At 44.9% G+C, this 24,116-nt stretch overlaps 1 protein-coding gene across 4 annotated transcripts in view; it reads left to right on the top strand.

The window, feature by feature from the left end:
* SLC25A21 (solute carrier family 25 member 21) overlaps nt 1-24,116 on the top strand; it is a 300,214-nt gene that overhangs the window by 128,763 nt on the left and 147,335 nt on the right. For all 4 annotated transcript variants that reach the window (XM_066608449.1, XM_066608450.1, XM_066608451.1 and 1 more), the window contains exon 3: nt 18,416-18,464. In XM_066608449.1, the coding sequence (XP_066464546.1) occupies nt 18,416-18,464 (49 nt within the window). The remainder of the gene's footprint in view (nt 1-18,415; nt 18,465-24,116) is intronic.

The raw sequence follows: 24,116 nt of genomic DNA, 5'->3' as shown, positions 1-24,116 counted from the left end.
CTGACCGCTCGGGGTTCACCACCGCAGCGGTCGGAGCGGCGGACCAGAAGTCCTTGAGTCCCCTCCTTCCTCTGCCACAGCTCGGCGCAGTTGTTTCAGCCGGGGAGAGCGGCGGGCCATAGGCTCAGATGCCTCTCTCCAGGCATGCCGGCGCGGCCGCGCGGCATCGGGGGGCGGAGCCAGTGACGCGGTGACGTCAGACGCCGTCAGCTGACCTGGACAGCGGGAGATTTAAAAATGGAGACCCCCCGGCAAGCTTCCACTGACAGCACACCTTCAGAGAAGGATTTATCTGTCTAATCTGGTTCTGTCTGCGTTTTCTGCATCATGACTACAAAGAAACCAGAGATGGAAGCCCTGCAAACTGTAAGTGTTACCTGTTGCAGGAATGATATGCTGGGGATTTAGCATTGTGTGGGGGTTTTTCCCTTATGTGCATGCATATATCTTTGCAGGACAGGGAATCCACCCGGTCTAAACAGGACCTTAAGAAAAAACACAGGAAATGCGCCCTGTGTCTTAAAAAACTGGACGAGGCGTATAAAAAACCGCTTTGCCCTGATTGTACCTCCAAGATTCTTACGGATCAACAGGCCGCATTCAGGGATGATATTAGATCCCTAGTCAGGGAGGAGGTCCGGGCATCGATCTCCAGTCTCCCCCCAGCTCAGCGGGAAAGAAGGGCCGCCAAAAGGGCGAGCCACATACCGCTAATGAGCTCAGAGTCTGAGCAATCCCTGGGCGACCTGTCAGATGGCGAACTCTTTGACCGTCCCCCTGACGCCAGGGATGAGAATAAAAAGTACTATTTCTCATCTGGGGACCTGGATGACCTGATCAAAGCAGTCAGGGATACGATGAAGGTCGAGGATGTGGTCGAGCCAAGGTCCGTACAGGACGACATGTTCGGCGGGCTCAGACCAAGGAACCGCACAGTGTTTCCGGTTAATGATACCCTGAAGAAAGTAATCACGGATGAGTGGGCTTGCGTGGACAAACACCTCTATTTGTCCCTCGAATATAAAGAGAGACTCCGCTTTGCGGAGAAAGACGTGAGCATCTACGAGGAGGTCCCCAAGGTGGACGCACAGGTGGCTATAATGGCCAAAAAGACAGCCCTGCCATTCGAGGACTCCTCTCATCTTAAAGACCCGATGGACAACAGGGTTGACGCCTTGATGAAACGGGCCTGGCAAACAATGGTCTATACGCTGGAGTCCAATACCGCAGCGACTTCTGTGTTAAGGTCGATGTTCCTCTGGTTGGGGGAACTCGACGACCAGATTAAACAGAAGGCTCCTAGAGATGCGTTACTGGAATGCATGCCTCTACTTAGATCAGCAACAGGCTTCCTGGCAGACGCGTCTGCCGAATCTATGAGGCTGGCGGCCAGAAGCGCCACATTGTCCAACATGGCCAGGCGGGTGGTCTGGCTGAAAACATGGAAAGCAGATACGGCTTCCAAAGGAAAGCTGTGTAACATCCCTTTTTTATGGCCAGCAGATCTTTGGCGCAGACTTGGAGGAGATCCTAAAAAGAGCTACCGACAAGACCCACAGTTTCCCGGACCAAGCAGAAACGGGATTTCCCCACAAACCTCAGCCATCCTTCAAGCCATACCGAGGCAAAGGAAAGACAGGGCGCTGGTCCTACCCCAAAGGAGGCAGGGGTAAGACAGAAACAACCCCTTCCCCTGTAGGCGAGTACCAGGTGGGGGGCAGACCATTGAGCTTTTCCCGGGAATGGCAGGGGATTACAGACAACCCGTGGGTTCTGCAGCTCATAGCCCAAGGGTACAGAATAGCATTCTTCACCCGGCCCCTCAGTAATTTTAGGGTCACCCCCATGCAATCCCCCGCCCTGCAGGATATCTTTAAAAATGAAATTTCTAAGCTGCTACAGATGGGGGCGCTAGTCCGGGTCCCCGCAGTAGAACAGGGCTTGGGGTTCTACTCACCCCTATTTCTGATCAAAAAACCGAACGGCAGTTTTCGGATGATCCTTAATCTGAAGGGCCTGAACAGGTTTATTACCTACAAAAGGTTTAAGATGGAAACCGTCAGGTCTGCAGTAACTCTGATCAAAAGAGGGGACTTTATGAGTACCGTCGATCTAAAGGACGCGTACTACCACGTCCCAGTCCTGCCGGAACATCACAAGTATCTGCGGTTTGCCATCAGGATGGGCAGCCGTGTACACCATTTTCAATTCCTGTGCCTACCCTTCGGAATTTCAACGGCACCCAGGATATTCTCTAAAATAGTGGCAGAGATGGTGGCGCATCTCCATGTGGCAGGCATAAACATTGTCCCATACCTGGACGATTTCCTGGTAATCGCATCCTCACCGAAGATCCTCAAAGAGGATACCAGCCAAGTCATCTCCCTATTTCAGAGACTGGGGTGGATAGTTAACTTACCTAAATCTAGTCTTCTCCCCGAGACGCGAAAGACCTTCCTGGAGGTACAGATAGACTCAGTGTCTCAGACCTTGTCTTTGCCTCCACCCAGGCAGGAAAACCTTAGGCTGGCAGCACAGAAATGCGGCCAGAAGAAACAAATAACGATTAGGGACGCAATGAGGCTCCTGGGCCTCATGACCTCCTGTATCGGCATTATTCCTTGGGCCCAGGCGCACTCAAGGACGCTACAGAGAGCCACCCTGGGCAACTGGGACAGGGCAACAACCTCTCTGGACAGCAGAATGCCCGTGTCATTATCGGTCACAAGGTCCCTCCGCTGGTGGCGGTCAACTGGCAACCTAGAGGCGGAGTCCCCATGGGTGGCAGAGCCCTTCATCTTCGTAGTCACCGACGCAAGCCAGTCTGGCTGGGGAGCGCAAGTGGGGCAGCGTTTGCTCCAGGGCAAATGGGGTCCGACATTGCGTGCCCAGACCTCAAATTTCAGAGAGCTTAGGGCCATCTGGGAGGTGCTTCACAGAGCTCAGGATATCCTAAAGAAGAGATATGTTAAGATCTTCTCTGATAACGTGACCGCCGTTTTCACTTATTCGCCACCAGGGGGGCACCAGAAACTTTCACCTGCTAAAATTAACAGCCCGGATCTTCCGATGGGCCGAGTGCACGGTACAGTCCCTGACAGCGGTCCATCTCAAAGGATCCCAGAATCTGACAGCCGACTTTCTCAGTCGAAGACGCCTAGACCCCGGGGAATGGTCTCTGAATCAAGAGGAATTTCGTCTCATTACAGAAACCTGGGGCAGTCCACAGGTGGACCTGTTTGCGAGCAGCAAAAATTCAAAATGCCCCGCCTATTTTTCCCTAGATCCGAGGGACAAGGCCGAGGGGTTAGACACTTTTTCCCAGAGTTGGGATTTCAGTCTGGCGTAGGCCTCCCCCCCCCCCCCCCATACCCCTGATCCCGAGAGTTCTTCAGAAGGTCCAGCAGAGCAACATCACGCTGATCCTGATTGCCCCACACTGGGAAAAAAAGGCATGGTTTCCGGTGCTCCTAAAGCTTGCCATCTCTGAGCCAATATGCCTTCCATCCAGGAAGGACCTTCTAGCGCAGGGCCCAGTTCTTTGCCCCAACCTAGAGAGACTGAACCTCGTGGTGTGGATATTGAGGAACAGATGCTACTAAGACAAGGTCTGTCCTCCAGAGTTATCGCGACTCTACGCCAGTCCCGAAAACCTGTAACCTCAGCTATTTATAATAAGATCTGGAAAAAATTCTCCTCCTGGAGGGGGCTGGAAGTCTCCAATCTTGTCACTTTGGTGGCGGAGATTTTGGACTTTCTCCAGGAGGGTCTAGATAAAAACCTGAGACCAGGAACCCTGAAAGTACAGGTATCAGCGCTCTCGGCCATTCTAGACCAACCTTCGGCGGATCATAGACTGATCCACAGGTTCATGAAAGCGGCAGAAAGAATGAGGCCAGTTAGCCGTAGTACGGTTCCCCCATGGGACCTGAACCTAGTTCTCCAAAGCCTCTGCAAAGACCCCTTCGAACCTATCGATCAGATTCCAATTAGGTTCCTCACGTTTAAAACTCTGTTCCTGGTAGCTATCACAACAGCGAGGCGCGTAAGCGAGCTCCAGGCCCTATCTTGTAAAACACCTTACCTATTAGTCCAGGATGATAAGGTCATACTAAAAACAGACCCCTTTTTTCTTCCAAAGGTAGCCTCAAAATTCCACAGACAGCAAGAAATTATTCTCCCATCCTTCTGTCAAAATCCCCAAAACGATAGGGAAAGAGACTACCATAGCCTGGATGTAAGGAAGGCCATTCTATGCTACCTAGAGCAGACATCATCCTTTAGGAAGGCTGACTGTCTTTTTGTTGAATTCCAGGGACCTGGCAGAGAAAGAGCGGCTTCTAGGAGATCCATTAGCCGCTGGATAAAATCCACCATCCAGCAGGCCTACTCGTCCTGCAACAGAACTATCCCGGAAGGACTCAAGGCCCATTCAACCAGGGCAGTATCCTGCTCTTGGGCAGAGAGGGCTATGGCGACGCCGGACCAAATTTGTGAGGCAGCCACATGGTCCAACCTGCACACATTCGCAAAACATTACAGGCTGAATGCGGACCTCTCCTCCGATCTCTCATTCGGGAGAAAGGTCTTGCAAGCAGTGGTCCCTCCCTAAAGAGTTAATCTGGTATACTCCATGTCTGCCGTCAGGATGACGCCGTGGAAAAGGAGTGAATTTCTTACCGAAAATTCCTTTTTTCCGAGTCATCCTGACGACACGTATTTCCCTCCCAAAAATTCACACGTTTATGCTGGCACGAATCTGTAGCCCAGAGGCTCCTATGTTGGACATTTCCTTTTATGCGGTAAATTTGTGCATATTATCTTGTGTTTAAGTCCGGGTAAGCTACCCTCTTCTTGTTTATGTTCAAATGGAACTAACCATGTTATTTTTTTCGGAGCAAATAAATATCTTCCTTGGTTAACCACGACATGTCCATGTAAGTAAGTTAGAAGACACTGGTGAATGGGAGGCGGGAGGAGCCTTTTGAAGTCTCTTGCTTCCTGTCCCTACGAGGTCAAGGTGCAACCTCCATGTCTGCCGTCAGGATGACTCGGAAAAAAGGAATTTTCGGTAAGCAATTCACTCCTTTCATATTCACGCGAGCTTTGCGTGCATCGCACAATACTCGCACAAGAATATTGTTACTGTAAAGGCTCATTGCACATTAGTGTTAAGGCCAGACTTGCACGACTGTATTTGCGCTTACAAAACTTGCGCACACACTACCCAGTGAATAGAAATTATTGATTTCAATGGGTTCATTCGCAAGTGCATATTTTATGTGCGAAATAACATTATGCAATAAAATACACAGCATGTTCAATTTTCCTGCGCATTTCAATGGCTGGGACAGTGGTTACATGTTTTTTTTTTCACACATAAATAAATGCATGTGATTTGTGCGCACAAAAAGTACAGTAAAAAATGTAGAGGCTTATGCAAAAATATGACACCCAATGCACGGCGCAAATACATATGTAAATGCGCGTATGCATTTGTGGTAATCCGGCCTAAGGCTTCAGTCATTATTCCATCTCTTTTGCTCTGGAGAAAGTGAATTAAAATGGAAAAAAGCATCCGCTTTTCCTCCCCATAGATTTCAATGGGGGGTTAAAAAATGGAAAGCAAACTAAAAGCTTTCTGTTTTGCCTCCATTCTATTACGTTTCTAACTTTTAAATGGACCAAATAATACTGCAGACTGCTATTCGTTCTGTTAAATTCAAAGATCTCAGGGAAATGGAAAGCTCTCTGTTGCTTTTTGTTTTTTTTAAATCCCCATTAAAACAAACGGGAGGTGAAAAAAAACTGATCTGTTTCCACTGAATTCCGTTTCTCTGCTCCAAAAACGAAGCTTTGAGACAGAATTCTGAATGAAGCCCCAACGCTGGTGCAAAATGAGCCGAAGTGATAAGTTGCTAACTATGCAGCTGTGTATTCACTGTTACAGTATGGGCTCCACATCATAACAAGCTGTGGCTGTTACCCCAGTGGCCCGAACTTTGGTTTCATCAGTGTAGCATTAGTATTACTCTAATTTGCTAAGAAATGTTCAGAATAGTGGCTGATATCTGACATTTAAGAATTCTCCTCCATGGAAAGTCTTCAGCAAGCATTGATTGTACTGGCCTTCTACTTATTTAGGTATACGATTAAGAGACCTTTACTAGGAAATGAAAGAAGTGCTGACAGCTGAAGGAGCGCCAGCTTGTGTGTATATTAGGGGGAGGGGTGGAGGAAAGAACTTTTTTCATAGTAAAAAGTTAAATAAAAGTTATCTGCTTTACTGCTGCATGTGAAACATAAGAGTACAGCAAAGTGTTTAACGGAAATCGCCATTGCTTTCACCCAACTACTGGTCCCGTGTATATCAGAGGGCTTCACCATGTACAGAACACAGGCCAGTTTCGGGCAAGCATATTGTAACCCGCCGTAACACAAATCCGCAATACATATGCATTACAGATGACATTACTAGCATGTCATCAGTATTTGCTGTCATTGGGGTTTCATTTTCCACAGAACAAATAGTTGCCCAAGAGAAACTAATACCAACACAAACGCAAAAATAGACAAAAATAGGTCAACAATAGAGATGAGCGAACCCACTCGGCCACGCCCCTTTCTCGCCCGAGCGCCGCGATTTTCGAGTACTTCCGTACTCGGGTGAAAAGATTCGGGGGGCGCCGTTGGTGAGTGGGGGGTTGCAGCGGGGAGTGGGGGGGAGAGAGGACGCTCCCCGAATCTTTTCACCCGAGTACGGAAGTACTCGAAAATCGCGGTGCTCGATCGAGTAATTACTCGAAACGAGTATATTCGCTCATCTCTAGTCAACAACAAGAAAAAAAAACAGCTGTGACTAATATGGCCATGTGAATGGATACATGGATTTATATTAGCTTTTAATTACGGTCCACAAAATAAGGACCATATATGGAGTTAAAATATGCTTACCTGAAACTAGTCATAACCTTGGACTACATGGGAGGGAGAGGAAAGGACTTCCACAACTATCCGAATCATTAACCGTCTTTTTAAAGGAGTCTCCGTACCATTTATACAGTGCCTTGTAAACCTTCAACAATTAGACCCTGACTATATTAAGTCTCCCTGGCAATATGGACTAATATCCATGCTGACTAGTTTGTTACCACAGTGTGAATTAAGGATAAGATTTGAGTTTATTGTAGGAATATACTGACCAGCAAGCTAAAGATAATTTGAAATAAAAAGGTGGTCCCACCAAGAAGAAGAAAAAAAAAGGCTATAACCATGGGTCAAGCAATCCTTGAGGTCCCTGGCGATCAGCTCGTAATCACGACTGCAGCAGAGGAAATGTAGCATAAATGATGCCCATTTAAAAGTTGGCAACTGCGTTGTGTGTCCGGGCCCATTCCTTGCCCTGGCGGTTCAATAAACTTTGTTGGACATAAAATGGTGTTGAAAACTTTCACAGTTGGTCTTTCATACAACAGTATTATTATTGCTGTTCTTTGTTTTGTTTCCTTCTTTACGGAGCAGGTTGAGGTGTTTGGGATTATATTGCAGTGTCCGAGGAGCAGGCCCACAGCCGAGGAGATGGTAAAGCCATCGTGACAGAAATAATCATTATTTTCCCTGCCATCTCCTCCCCTAGGGGCAGCTTGGGACCCGTCCAAGTTACTGCTGAGGGAGGTTACAGAGCAATAGTAACCGGAAGTTACCTTAATGTCCTTTGTCACTCGTGACGCCACCGTTCTATCCTCTGTCGTGAAACTTGTTGTTGGGAAATAGCTTAATCCACACACAGGGTTAATTTTTCTGAAAAAAAAACCCGGAACAGTCGGTAATGTCCATTTACTGAAACCTCCATAACAGTTAAACAGGTTGGCATAGATTCAGTAAGAGAAGGTGATGTGACAGGGCAGATACACTGGGCAATCTGGATGATCCACAGTCGAGTTATCTGTGTGGTGCCGCTCCTGGCGATTCTTTCTACAACTCTCTACCGGTACACACTTACGCTTCCTGTGCCTGAACAGGCCAATCAGCGATCCCTCTTCTCATCCGGTACTTAGTGGTAGCATCGGCACATCCCAGGCAGAGTAATCCCGGGCCACACATCAGGGAATCGCTCAGCCTCTTCCATGCCTCCACATACAAGTCAAGCCAATAAGGCAGTGGCTGTGTGTGGGCTAACTCTCACGAACTCCTACTCTCACTCAGTCAAGAAGCCCTCAAGATTGCTAGACTAGACTAAACTCTCTTGCATCCACCTAGCAAACACCTATATATCACAAGGTCACCTGACATACAACATGATACATTTCTCAGACGCATCCCAGACATTAACTGATTCAGTGCTGCAGTGGTGCAATACACATCAAATGCATACACATAGTAGACGCTGACAATACGATTGCATAGGACAAACACATTCAAACTTATGGAAGGACCCCGCTAACTCTGAGCCACTACAATATCTCCCCGTGTTCATCACGGTCTGTGGCTGACAAGTGGAAATTATCCCATATATCAGGCTTAAATTTGAGTTGTGCCCAGGCAAGCACAATCCCTTTAGGTGAGAGGAGTAATATATATATTTTTTTGTTTTCTCTTTTAGGTCCCTCTCACATGAGTGTCTTGTAGAGATGAGCGAGCATACTCGCTAAAGGCAATTACTCGATCAGGCATTGCCCTTAGCGAGTACCTGCCCGCTCGGAAGAAAAGGTTCGGCAGGGGAGAGCAGGGAGGAACGGAGGGGAGAGATCTTTCCCCCCCCCCCCCCCTCCCCCGCCCGCGCTGGCAGCCGAACCTTTTCTTCCGAGCGGGCAGGTACTTGCTAAGGACAATGCTCGATCGAGTAATTGCCCTTAGCGAGTATGCTCAATCATCTCTAGTGTATTGTCATGGCACATCACTCATGCAATTTTCATGCGCACAACATGCAATGCCAATTGCCCACTTATTTCTATTGGGCCATTCACAATTGCATTTTTTTTTTTTTGGTCCACGTATTACTCACGAGCAAAATATCGCAGCATGCACTATTTTGGTGCGAATTACATGCGCATACATGCCAAGATAGTGTATGGGGATTGGCAGTACTCAACAAGTACGCATGTCATTGCGTATATGCTCGTGCATGAGTCACCGCTACTTACAGCCGTGTGAGCCATGTTACTCACTGGATCACTACACTTAGATCTACACCTTTTGCCTTCTTTGTGTTCTTCTCCTTGTTGGAGTACCTGTATTGATCAATTTATCCTGCAAATGCAGAAAAACAAAATTGCACAATACCAGACTTGGGCTTTTTTGGCTACCTGAAATCCAAGAAAAAAATGAATGAAACAATCAAAAAGTTGTAGGTACTCCAAAAGAATATCAATAAAAACGCTACCTGTCACCTCGCAAAAAACAAATTCTCACGCAACCCCATCGACAATCAAATAGAAGAGTTATGGGCATCAAAGATGGTGAAAAAAAAAATTTATTTTATTAAAAATCAATTTGCTTTCTAAGTAATACTGCATAAAAATCTTTATATATTTGGTATCATTTTAATCATAGTGACCCACGGAATAAAGATAACGTTATTTTTATTGCACCGTAAATAAAGTAAAAGCAACGTTCACTACCCTGCCCCAAAAATGGTGCAATGGCCTTTTTTTTTATTTTTCCATTTCGCCTTACTTGGAAAGCTTTAAAAGTTTTCCAATGCACATATATTACTTGTCCTGCAAAAACAAAAAAACAAGCTCCCATGTAGCCACGTCGCTGGAAAAGTAAAAAGAAGTTATGAAGCAGGGATGGGAAAATGAAAAAAAATGGAAAGGGCTACAGTGTAAAGGCATTTAAATAGTAAGCTATCACCGGCTGTGAACACCATAATCTAAGGGCCAATTTAGACACGATTATCACTCAAAAGTCGCCCAAAATACATCTTTTGAGCGATAATTGTTGTGTGCATTTACACAGCATGATAATCGCTCAAAATTTGACAGTTTTGAGCATTCGCTTTACGTAAGTGTGTAAATGAAGGCTCATGCTGCATACAGAAGACAAGCAGGACTGCTATCTTCTACATACAGCTGTTGTCTTCCCGGAGCGCTCAGCTGGTATACAGCTTAGCTCTCTGAACAGGGTATACAGAAGACAGCTAGACCGCTGTCTTGTGCACACTCCTACTGTGTTCACGGAAAGCACAGCTGGTATACAGCTGAGCGATCCAAGCGGGGCATGCAGGACACAGCTGGACCGCTTGTCTTCATACTTCGGCTGTGTTCTCCAAGTGGGATACCAGATGAAACAATAGTGTCAGCAGTATCCCGCTGAGAACTCAGCGCGCGGCACTGATAAGGCTCATCATTCTCTTTCAGCTTGCTGAAAGACGACGATGAGCAAATCGTTAACAAGAGCTGCACAATGACAGCGCGCTTAGACCCAACAATTCTCGCTCGAAAGAGGGCTTTCAGTTATTTTTGAGAGAGAATCATTGGGTCTAAATGGGCCTTAAGTTGGAGCCCCTTCATACGAGCAAAAGCGTATTTGCACACGTTTTTACCCTACGTTTCTATGGAACGAAAGTTGCGTCTTTACGTGTGCAACTACGTTTTTTACTGTGCACAATTGAGCTCACAAAGAAATATGCACTAGTACTCCCAGCCATTGAAATGGCCAAATTCTTTAATTAGTGACAGATGTGTTCTTTACCTGCGTCTTGTGCATGCAAATTTTGCGTAATTTTGTCTCCCTATAGTGCTCTTATGGCAAGTTTCCAGGAGCTTGGGGAGGTATTTTTATATTTACCCACCTCCCAACGCCTGCGCCATCAGCCCCAGAGCGCGAACCGTGTTGTTGGTCTCAAAGCTACGGGCTGTCTGCTTGCACAGCCCATAGCTTTGAGTCCAATAACATGGTCTGTGTGCCCACTTACAGAGCTAACAGTGCGGGCATCTGGAGGTGGGTAAGGATAAAAGTACCTCTGCGGGCTCCTGCGCTATGAGTAGCATAACTTAGTTTATGGTGCTCATAGCTGGTGACCGGTTCCCTTTATGACCAGCAGGCACTAGTGGTGACAAGTAGTGGAGGTCCTAATGGGGCACATAGAGAGGTGGTCTTCATGAGACAACGCCTTTAAGATTTCATGAGAGGATTTTGTGAGTTACAATTCCTTAACATTGCACGGTGCTGTTGCTTTGTGATAATCATCTGCAGGACTTTTGAGAATTTTGTGTTCCCTATACTTGTCCTGTCCGACCCATCAGCACTATACAGGCTGCCACTTCCGCTTCAGACAAGGGTTGACCTGCACCTGTCGCTACAGTGCGAGACAATGCCTTTTTTTCTGGATGACTATGATGGATTCCATGTTTAAATGTGGGTGGCTTGAAATTCCCTGTAGCCTTGCAGGTTATTAGTGAAACGCTCCTGTGCTGATGGGGATGACATCTGATGAAGCTTTTTTATAAGGCGCCTGTTTTCTGTCCTTGCCCTATGCATGGTCCGGCAGGGAGGAAGCTGCGGCCAGGTTGGCATGGAATTGTGCCCTGATTGTGGCCCAAGCAGCACTTGGAGAGGTTAGCCCTGTGTCAGCACTGCAAGCTTGCGATGATTTATTGGCTGGCATTCTTCCTCTGTTATTTCAACCTCACCTTTTGTATCCCAGCCAGAAAGTCTATTAATAAATGATTAAAGCAGATTGTTAAGGAAACTGATCTGAAATATTTGGTTTGGCTGAAACCCAGCTAATTACAAGCTGCCTGTTTGCATCTGTCACTGCAGGCTCACCTGGCTGTGGGGGATGCTGTCAGTTCTGCTGACCCCCAGCTACTGCTACAGCCAAAAAACAGACCTTGATAAAGTGTACTCAAAAAAGACACGACCTTGGAAACAGTGACTTTACTGTACAGTATGACTAGAAGTCTCAGCATGCCCTACATATTATGGTTTGATTTACAGTTTTGTAACTTAAAACCATAGGCTATCCCCCCTTGAGATAATATGTGCCTTGTTATGTGCGGAGTTTCCATAAGGATGAATAGTTTTCTGGTGAAGGTTCCAAATTTTGGTGCATACGATAATTCTGCAAAAATTTGTGACAGTTTTCATTCTTAAATTGGGTGGAGCCTAAGAAAAAAAGTCATGGCCTGATAAACTTACAAGAATCTACACTAGTAAGGCCCCCTGCACACGGGCGGAAATTCCGCAGCAGGATTTCCTGCAGAATTTCCGCCCGTGGCCGCTGCCATGGGAATGCATTAGAAAATGCAATCCTAGGCAGATGGCCGCGATTTGTCCGCGCGAAATCACGTGCGGATAACAAATCGCGGCATGCTCTATTTCTGTGCGGGTCTCGCAGAGGTCCACACAGAAATGTCACTCCCCGGCCGACTGCTCCGCTCTGTGCATGCGCCGGCTGGCCGGCAGCCAGCACATCAAAGAGCCGGAGCCGCGGGAGAGGTGAGCGTCGCGCTGGTCCCCGCAGAGGCTTGGGTCTGGTCCCGCTGCGAAAATTTTCGCTGGGGATCCGACCCGGCCGTCTGCAGGCGGCCTTACTGGCATAATTTATAGCACCTCTTAATAAATTTGGTGTATTTTACTCACGCGTACTCCAGGTTAAGACTGGCTTACTACATTTTATAGTCACTAATTATTTCAGAAGGGTCGGTGATCCAGAGATTATTCTGATTGCCAGATTGGAGTCAGGAAGAAACTTTTTCCCCTGAAATGGGGAAAATTGGCTTCTACCGCATTTTTTTTTTTTTTTTACCTTCCTCTGGATCAACATTGTGGCTTAATGGGCTGAAATGGATGGGCAAATGTCTTTCTTTGGCCTTACATACTAGGTTACTATGTGTGAAATGTTGGTCCTAATACACCCCCTTAATGCTTTCTCCTACCCCTTCTCGTTTTGTGCTGCATTCTTCTTCATGCTTTCCATTACAAAAAAAACCATGAAAATCTGCATGTAAACTGGGTTCCAAAATAAATACCAAAGAATTGGGGAAAAAAATTACAAAACTAAATTCCAGTTGATGTCATTTTGCACATCACTTACTATGTATTGTCCATTAACCTTAAAGGGGGTTACCAGCCCCCCCAAAACTTAGTAACCTGTGTACTGATGGTAAATGTTAAATCGGTGAATGACAGACTGCTGGGACTCGGGCTGATAACCAGAACAAGGGAGGTAGGTCTCTCCCACCAGCCGTACAACCAAAGCAAGAAGCATGAATGGAGCCGCGGTTGAGCATGCATGCTGACACTCCATTTATACTCTATGGGAAAGGCAAAAGAGACCAAACGCAGTAAATGTGGGATAAATGTTTTTTGTCTAGGACATGCCTTTGATGATGTATTGAGGCATCTACTTTCTGAAGGATTTAAAGACACCTGCATACTGCATAATTTGCGCCCTATAAAATAGGTAATTCTAATTGGACTGAAGTATGTTAAGCTCAGGCTTCCAACTGTGTATATGTAGTCCAAATTCAAAACATATAGCCCATATCAGAAAATGTTTTTCAAAAATGAACTGTGTTTATAGGACCATTATCACCCCTAAAATTGCATGTTTTTATTTCTATATTTAATATTTCTGGTTATTTATATAATTGCTGGTAAGCAATGGGGAAGATCAGTAGAACTAGTAAAGTGCAGTTATTGGCTGCAACTACCAATTGGAGTACAGTTTGATTTCTGCAAAGGTCACTAAATATGGATTCTGACTGGGTACTATTCCCCTTTTTAGTTTTTTTTTTGTTGTTGTTTTTTTTTAATCTGCCCTAATCAATATTTAATGTATGTCTACTACATTCTCCATATATATTCTTAGCTTCCAAATCCTGGATACAATGGATTGGATATTCAATAATGGGTTGAAGTGGCCATGTTTTTTCTTTAACCCAAGGGACTTAAGGGAATCCTTTTCATCCATGCTGCACAATTATTAACACGAGGAGTTTTTGGGGAAGAGGGGTGGGGGGATTTTAAGGTGTGAGTTGGTATATGGCTAGCATCCTACTGTCATCAGATTAAAAAAACAGGGGTCCTCGGTTGTCTGTGTTCATTCTGTAGTGGCTATAAGGACACTCTTTCTGGAGATCCTAACGTCCATGCGTTTTTCAAGTGCTGCAGAATATATTGGTGGTAGATAAATACAGATTAATTTTACATAAATAGCCCATTGAATACAATGAAAAATGTAATGCTTTGTTTGACCTGTGGGAGTGCTGCAGGGAAATTGAAGACTTGAAACTGGATCCTCGCATAGGTTACAGGCGATCAATGGGTTCCCAGCAACAGGACGCTTTGTAATGTGCTTATTATCACTGTACCTTTATAGCAGAAAGGGTTTGTCAAGAACGCCCAATTGCTTTTTACCCCATGAGTTTTTGTATGTTCCTTTCAATTGCTGACGTGATAATCCTCTATTTTGCAATTTCTTGAAGCATTGTCTTGTAGTGAGGGTGAAGTGAAATGAATAACAGCTGTAATGGGATATTGGAAAGGGGAAGAGTGTTCTCTGCACTGATTTATCTCTAAATGACAGCATTTTACTTGTCTAAGGTCTCATTTTTCACCCAAACAATACCTGCATCTTTAAGTTTGCATTGTTGGCTATATTACTAGGCATTTTCAGGAGACCTCTTCATAAAAAAAAAAACTTAAAACAATAGTGTATGTATGATCCCCATTGGGGACATGGACTGCTCTTGGCAAATACTTACTAAGTGTATTATGATGACTATAACTACTGTACATATCAAAAAGAAATTATTTCTTTATATACACATCAATGCGGCATCATTTTGTCAATGTTGTGTGTTAGTTCCTAGAACAATAAACTAGACTTTACCAAAGGTTGACAACCCTTTTATTAGCAATAACTGTGTACTACAATACCTCTACAGCACCACCTATCAGAAGGCAACATTTCTGCAAGTCAATGTCAGACCTATTAATGAAGCCTTGTGAAAATGACTGGGAATTGTGAGCCAAAGCCAAAATCTTCTCCAGAAAAAAAATAACCATGCACAGACAGCTGTTTTGGGGTGATTGCCCCTCACCAGTGTACGGTAGGTTTCTGGCTTGGCTAGTGAGAGACCTTCAAACGTGGGTTGTGAAGGGTATCTTTTTTCCTTAGCGAGAGCACCAGGCTATTTATGCTCCTCTGGGAATTATGCAAGTTGGAAGATAGAACAATGCCTCTGCAGCCCTGCCTATTGGAAGACAGCATTTCCTCAAGTCTATGTCAGACCCCCCTGGTTTTGGTTCACAATTCACAGTCACTGTCACAAAATTTGTTAAGTTCTGACATTGACCTGCAGGAATGCTGCCTTCCAATGGGTGGCACTGTAGAGGCATTGTTCTATCTTCTCATTTGCATATTTCTTAGAGGAACATGGATGGCCTTATAAGTCTCCTCACTTACCTTCCAGCTGCTCTTCCTGAGGAGTAATGTAACCCTTCCCAACCCAGAGAGTAATAATTGACATGTTAATTCTTGATGCACTTTTTATCTGCATGAAAACTGCATCAAGTATTAACATGTCAACCCTGTTGGGCAGCCTAATTCACTGAAAAGGACCCACTAGAAAATCTAATTTTTATTATTAAAAAATAACTTTTATTTATCCTATTAAAAATTGACAAACATATATGACAACAAAATTTTTTTAAATTAAAAATAATGCCTCCGTTATCAATGCTGTGTTAGCAAAGAATAACAGTAATTTTGATATTTGTTATTTCTTTTGTGGAGGTATAAAAGTGTAATAGGGAACACCCTGAAATTGGTCTGTTACCCAGAGATACAAGCGTCACAGAGTAACCAGTTGGCCCAGATTCGGCCTTGACTGTATTAAGGAATAAACCGAAGGTCTCGTATAATTATTCCACTACTTTGGTGCAGTTTATTATAATTTGTTGAAATTGGTACACACGTAGTTATTCTCAAAAAAACGTGGATATTTAGGAAGATATTGCACTCCTAAGGCGCAATGATTGATATTTTTTTGCAATTGATGCGCCTTCTTTTGTTAAAACGATCGACGCGTTTCCTCAGCTCCTAATTATTTAGCCGATTCATCAGGATCAGAGTATCATGTTGTATTATTGTCCACTCAGGGATATATAACTGGGTGTTTACAAGATCGCACGAGGGGCGTGATGCTCAAATTACGATAAAGAGCAGTTAATTTTCCTAGCAATAATAGCCCACTTTGGTTACCAAGTTAGAGGCTACTTTACTGGGAAAAGAGAGGTTTGCTCAGATACAGATATGCGATTGAGTCTATGATGACGTCTGATGAGTTTAGGTCGCAATCATAGAAACATGTAATGCACTGCGGTGCTGTCATGCGTGTTATGTTTGCCGTTAAAGAGGCAATTATAGATGAGTGTATATGTTTCCACCATATAGTGCTGTAAGGTTATTCAAACGCCGAGAATGAGCTGAGGTAGCTGAATGAGCTAGATAACATTGCTCATTGAAAAGTCAGCTAACCTCCTAAGTTGATTCATGCCTATGCAAACGTTTGCCAGAATATCATGAGACACAGATCTCAGCGGTTGCTCTGCGATTGTGTGTGTGTATGTGTGTACATTTGGAGTGGGCAACATCAAGCTAAACACTCCAAACGTTTGCATAGGCATGAATCAACTTAGGAGGTTAGCTGATTTCCAATGAGCAATGTTATCTAGCTCAGTCAGCTACCTCAGCTGTTTCATAGCACTTGAATAATTTCAATGGGCTATATAGTGGTGAGCTGACCCCCAATGAGCAATATCACCTAGCTCATGCAGCTACCTCAGCTGATGCATAACACTTGAACAATTGCAATGAGCTACATAGTGGTTTGCTGACCTTTAATGAGCAATAGTATCTAGCTCATTCAGCTACCTTAGCTGATTCATAGCGCCTCAATTATTTCATTTGAGCTATACAGTGGTTAGCTGACTTTTCAATGAGCAATGTTATCTAGCTCATTTAGCTACCTCAGCTCATTCTCGGCGTTTGAATAACCTTACAGCACTATATGGTGGAAACATATACACTCATCTATAATTGCCTCTTTAACGGCAAACATAACACGCATGACAGCACCGCAGTGCATTACATGTTTCTATGATTGCGACCTAAACTCATCAGACGTCATCATAGACTCAATCGCATATCTGTATCTGAGCAAACATCTCTTTTCCCAGTAAAGTAGCCTCTAACTTGGTAACCAAAGTGGGCTATTATTGCTAGGAAAATTAACTGCTCTTTATCGTAATTTGAGCATCACGCCCCTCGTGCGATCTTGTAAACACCCAGTTATATATCCCTGAGTGGACAATAATACAACATGATACTCTGATCCTGATGAATCGGCTAAATAATTAGGAGCCGAGGAAACGCGTCGATCGTTTTAACAAAAGAAGGCGCATCGATTGCAAAAAAAATATCAATCATTGCGCCTTAGGAGTGCAATATCTTCCTAAATATCCACGTTTTTTTGAGAATAACTACGTGTGTACCAGTTTCAACAAATTATAATAAACTGCACCAAAGTAGTGGAATAATTATACGAGACCTTCGGTTTATTCCTTAATACAGTCAAGGCCGAATCTGGGCCAACTGGTTACTCTGTGACCCTTGTATCTCTGGGTAACAGACCAAGTTCAGGGTGTTCCCTATTACACTTTTATACCTCCATAAAAGAAATAACAAATATCAAAATTACTGTTATTCTTTGCTAACACAGCATTGATAATGGAGGCATTATTTTTAATAAAAAAAAATTTTTGTTGTCGTCATATATGTTTGTCAATTTTTAATAGGATAAATAAGTTATTTTTTAATAATAAAAATTAGATTTTCTAGTGGGTCCTTTTCAGTGAATTAATCTATACAATACTAGAACCCTACTGTCTCAGTGAATAAACTGTTGGGCAGCCTCATTCATATTTGCCACATTGACCACAAGTGGATCTGCATGAAAATCTGTGGAAGAACTCTGAGGCTCAGGTCCATGTTGCAAAAATCTGATGTGGATCTGACAGTTATTTAGCCATGTTAACATGCCCTAAATGAAATCTTCCGATTTTCATCCCTGGTGATCACACATGATGGCAGAGGCTCCTGCCAATGGGATACCCCACAGTTAGCTTATCATTTAAGGACCTTTCAAATGTATAGGGTTGTCCAGATGTTAGCCTCTTTAATTAAAACACATGTGAACTTAGCCGCTAGTATAATTGAATATAATATAGTTGTTTTTATCATCTGGTCGTAGAGGTTTTATCTTTATATTCATTGCAACTGACAATTTTATTTTAGGAAAACCATTAATGCTGTAGACTGATGCATTAGCCTTTAGAAGTAACATTTCGGAATTCTGAAAACTCAGGTTTATTCTGATGACTTCATCTTTGTCTTTGGCAGGCCTCGTGGAAATTTGCCTGATGCACCCCCTGGATGTGGTAAAAACACGGTAAGTTTTGGCATAGACCTTGAACTAAAAATGTCAAACCTCCAAGTGGTTTAGTGTACATTTCTTTATCCAAGAATGGCAGCAGGAACGTTCAGGTGCAGTAAAACAGGTATCAAAATCTTTATTCCATTCTCAGTAGTCACGCAACGTTTCGGCCGTTACAAACAGCCTTTATCAAGCATGTTACATAAAACCCCAACCCCCCTTAAATAGTTTAAAACAAGGAGAGTGCAAGTTCAACATTGGTTAACACATTGTTGTTCCTCCTACCATGTTAATTAGCTATCAGCTGCGCTGTAGCAACTCCTATGTGTAATCAAGGACACTCCTATGATCCAGAGTCCTCCTCCCCGATCAGGCACATCACCACTGAAGTCCCTGTCTCTGTCTTCAGCGTCTCCATGGGAGCAGCGCCCACGCTGACCTCTCGATGACGTCATCACGCTCCCGATGATCCTTCCAACGCTCACATAAGCACGTCGTATCCATGCAACCGCTGCACCTATCAACTTGCAGCATTATGTATCTGGGCAGTTACAACTGCTCCGGTCCCAGCATGGACGGCGTGTCAGAACTTCATTACACTATTAAACCGCTATAGTAGCTTCTTAGTGCAACAATCTTTGCATTCAATGCAATCCTATGCATATTGCTAGTCACAAGCATACCTTAATCTGCCATATTACTAATGCCATATGGCATAATCAGGGTCATTGTGCGGCACTCTACCCATATTTTAAATGTGCTTCACAAGCATAGAATTTTCATTTTGTGTTGTTAGTGTACATTTCATCATTGCCGTTACCTACCTACCGTAATATTATTAGTTTCTCCATGTATGATCCTTCTTGTAAGGGGCTTCATTGAAAAGTTAAATGGCGCTATGGCAACAGTCTGTGAATTGCGCCAAATTTACCACTTGCGCAAAATTTTAGCAATCTAGAGCGGAGTATATGCTCTGTGGGAACATTTGAGACAGGTGATGCCAGCACAGTGTGGGGGCTGTGTCATAGCCAGGAAAGCTAGCAGTAACGGTGTACCAGGTGGAAGTGTTGCTGGAGTTGAGGCAACAAGCTGTAATGATCTGCAGGCAGTGCAAAAAGAAGGGCTACTGTTGGGAACATGGGAGTCTGCTGAGAGCCAGAGGACTGCAAAGCCAGGTTTGATCACTGGTTTCATTGTTTGAGAGGCAGCTGAGATCCCGGACAGTGAACTTCTAGGAGTATCAAGAGAATGCAGGACTGTATTGCTGAGCAACTGGACTGGGAACAGGAGAAGATGTCTAAAAGTACTTCCATGTTGGGTTGTAAGTGAGGCTGGCCTCATTAAAAGCGGAACGATATGCATACCATAAAGAGACTTAATAGTCAGCAGGCTTTTCATGAGTGTAGCGAGAATTAAAGCATTTTTGATTTATAGTAATGACCTTTCTGAGGTTCAAAAGGCTATATTCGAGGTATTGGGACATTCTCTGGAATAGAGCCTTGAGATTTAGAGACCGCAATAGTACAGTTCCAGCAAACCAGTTTTGAATCCCACAAGGTGCGAAGAGGTTTTTTCTTTACCAGCAGACTATGTGCATCAATCTACGGTTTGCTGTTCCATTGACCTGTGTCAAAGAATTTGAGTTGCCTTATTAATACTGTGTGAGGCCAGCATAGTGATGATTCTGCTCAATGTGTGAAATACACTGTTAACAAAAGTATTGGGACACACAAAAAAGGTGATGAAATTCAATATTCACTTTTCAATACAGTGTTGGCTCACCTTTGCCCTCAATGACTGCAGTGACCCTCCTTGGTATGCTTTCCACCAAATTCTGATAGATGTGTGAAGGGATTTGCCTCCATTCCTCAAAGAGCGTTTCAGATAGTGATGCAGGGGCTGATGAACGTGTTGGGCGTGCACGAATACAGTGTTCTAGTTCGTCCTGAAATTACTCGATGGGATTGAGATCCAGACTTTGGGCTGGTCAATGAAGTTTGCAGACGTTCTGCTCCTCAAACTAAGCCTCAACACTGTGTGCTATATGACATGGTACTCGGGCATGTTGGTAGAGATACAGAGCTACACCAAAGAATTGCCACAGGGTAGGTAATGCACATTGTTCAGAATGTTTCTCTACACATTGGCATTAACGGTGGACTTCACTATAACCAATGGCCCTACTCTTTCCCAGCAGAAACATTTTCTACACCATAACAGAACCTCCTCCAAACTCCACTGTTGGGAATATGCAGTTGTATAGCAATCGCTCTCTAGCTGTTGTACTGTGATTCAGCTGTCCACAGCAGTTGCATCCACTCATTTACAGACCTACCATGTTTCCCCGAAAGTAAGACAGTGTCTTACTTACTTTTTATCCCCAAAAGCCAGACTATGTCTTACTTTCGGGGTATGTCTTATAATAAAAAAAAATCATTACTTACCTCCCCCGGCGTTCTGTCGCGCTCCGGCAGGATGTCGCTCGCTCCTCGTCCCCGACGCAGCATTGCTTTCTGAATGCGGGGGCTTGAAATCCCCGCCTCCAGAAAGCTAATACACACGCCGGCAGCCAGTTACAGAATGGCTGTGATTGGCTGAAGGCGCACGGGGCTTCAGCCAATCACACTATTCAATGACATCATTGAATGGCTGTGATTGGCTGAAAGCGCACGTGGCTTCAGCCAATCACACTATTCAATGACCTCATTGAATGGGTGTGATTGGCTGAAGCCACGTGCGCCTTCAGCCAATCACAGCCATTCAATGATGTCATTGAATAGTGTGATTGGCTGAAGCCCCGTGCGCCTTCAGCCAATCACAGCCATTCTGTAACTGGCTGACGGCGTGTGTATTAGCTTTCTGGAGGCGGGGATTTCAAGCCCCCGCATTCAGAAAGCAATGCTGCGACGGGGACGAGGAGCGAGCGACATCCTGCCGGAGTGCGACAGAACACCGGGGGAGGTGAGTAATGATTTTTTTTTTCTACGGTATGTCTTACTTTCGGGGTACGGCTTACATTGGCCGACACCCCTGACACCCCCGATACGTCTTACAATCGGGGGTGTCTTACTATCGGGGAAACACGGTAGATCGATGCTGCCAGCACCATGGCAGGCGCCTCTGTGCATTCACTGCTGTGATGTTGGGCTTGTGTACAGCCGCTAGTACATGGCAGCCCTTTGCATGCAGTTCCCTACGTATAGTTCTGGTGCTAATGGATGTTCCATTGGCTTGTGAGATCTCCTGAGTCAGTGTTTCAGCAGACAATGTGTGTGATGCCTTCACTGCTCATGCAAGGCTTCGTTGTCCATGTTACGCCAGTTTGAGGTCTCCCTGAAGCTCTGAAGCCTGCAAAATTGTACAGTAATCAGGTGCAGGAAAGACTAACGCCGGTTGCACGCAAATAGATTTTTGCTGCGGAATCCACGACGGACGTCCGCATGGAGGATCTACTGCAAAGCATGCTATGTAAAATCGCTTTCTACTTCACACTCGTGGAAACCAACTGCGATTTCCACGAGTGGAGAAAAATTCGCAGCATGTTCTAATTTTATTTGGACTCCGTGCAGACCGCTTCCAATGAAGTCAATGGAAGGTGTCTGACCTGCAGCCCATCCGCAATTGACATTGACAATTGACATTGCAGATGGCCAGCGGGTACCCGCGTCATCGCCTAGCGGCGGCATGTGGGAGGCAAGCAGTCAAAAAAATCTGTACTTGCGCATGATTGACGGCGAGCATCCGTGGTCATCCGCAGTACAGAAGAAACTGGTATGCAGGGTCGCCGGCCCCGGTGAGAGATGGAATCCGCTTCGAGAACTCTCATGCGTATTCCCGCTCTACTATGTGCAGCTGGCCTAACCCTCCCACTGTATTATAGGACCTCAAGTAAACTGTTATGGAGTATGTCTCATAGCAAGCTTGTTGATTGCTTGTTTTCAAAATGGCAATCAGCAGAATTCAGTTCTTGCAGCTCTGGGCCATAAAAATATACAGTTTGTGTGATAGACCTCCTCAGGACCGTTGTGTCATTCTCTCTATTGCTCCACCCATCCTACTTCTGAGGAGTTCAACAAGGTTGGCAACTTAAACCCAGACAAGTTTCTCATTGCCTGAGTGTCAGAATAGAGGAGTTTTATTTCAGTCCCTTCTGCCTCCTGTTCCTGTGATGTCTAGCTCAAACTGTTCCTGGTTTCGACAGTTTCCTGGTCTGTTTCTGGATTCTGTTCTCCTGGTTCTTGTGCAGCATCTGAAGAGCAGGCCCTCAGCTAAGGAGACAGCGGGGTAGAGAAAAAACGTGGTCACGGGTGGCCCTCCCATCCTCTTAAAATGGCTAGGGTAAAACCCACTCTTGTTACTGCTGGGGGAGATCACGTATAGTTGCGGGGTTACCTTTTAAGTCCTGTTTGTCGTGACTCCACCATTCCTTTTTTCTGCTGCGGAGAAATAAAGTAATCCACACACAGAAAAATATTTTTCAAGACAAAACTGGGAACGGGTGGTCTTGCTCTTTTTACTTAACTCTTGAAATGAAGGTCAATAAAACAATCTTGGTACAGAAAACAATTTATAGTGTTGAAGCAGTGAAGGCTCTCGGGGCATTTGTATAATCCATAGGCTAAGATCTGTTGGATCTCTCTCCCGGCAAACTCTCTCCATTGTCATTCACTCACTTTTTCTTCGCTGAGCAGCGGATTCCGTTTCTCCAGATACATGTGGTACCTGCGCTGCATACCCACGCGTTTCCATCATGTCCGGCTTTCACTCTCTGTCTAGTAGCTATATGGAGGGTTTCTCGACTGGCTGGGCTCAAATATGAGTGACAGACCATCTCTCTGCTTCCTCCATCTCTCCTCTTCAACTTTTAACTCCTTCTCTCACTTACTCACTCTTCAACCTACACTCCGACTCCTCACATTTTCTGTCTAACTACTTTTTGCACCTTTTTCTCCATACATACATACATCGCGTGGACGCAGACCAATCAACAGCTACACAGATACATTTTTCAGGCAACACCAGACATTAAACCGTTCATGCCTGCAAACATCCAATACACATAACACTTGTATTCACATTACAGATTAGAAATGCGACCTACATAAAACATTTATAAGTGCGGGAGGGGCCCCTAATTTTGGCCCACTACACTTTTAGTATTGTTCCTGGGATCTGGTTCCTTGATGTTCTTTTGGTTGTGACTCCAGTTCTAGACCCTTTTGTCTGCTCCTTCTGGTACTATGCTCCACTCCAATCCACTTGGCTTTGATGCATGGCTCTATCTGACTACAGTCTTATTCAATCTTTCCTGGCCCCTAGGGACAAGGTGATAAAAGTTGATTCTAGTACAACACCCCTTCTAAGGTTCTACTATCAAGTTCATAAGGCTGAAACTGTATGCAATAATTTGGCAAAGTTAGGCCGCCTGTACACGGGCGGAAATCCCGCGGCGGGATTTCCCGCGGGATTTCTGCCGCTCAAAGCCTGCATAGGAGTGCATTACAATACGCACTCCTATGCAGACGGCCGCGGTTTGGCCGCGCGAAATCTCGCGCGGCAAACAAACCGCGGCATGTCCTATTTCTGTGCGGGGCTCGCAGAGCCTCACACAGAAACGTCACTCACCCGGCCGCTGGCTCCGGTCTGCGCATGCGCCGGCTGCCGGGC

This window comes from Eleutherodactylus coqui, chromosome 6 (genome assembly GCF_035609145.1).
Source record: "Eleutherodactylus coqui strain aEleCoq1 chromosome 6, aEleCoq1.hap1, whole genome shotgun sequence".
Taxonomy (NCBI): Eukaryota; Metazoa; Chordata; class Amphibia; order Anura; family Eleutherodactylidae; genus Eleutherodactylus; species Eleutherodactylus coqui.
Note: the sequence above shows the minus strand (reverse complement) of the source record. Positions and strands in the feature narration are given on the sequence as shown.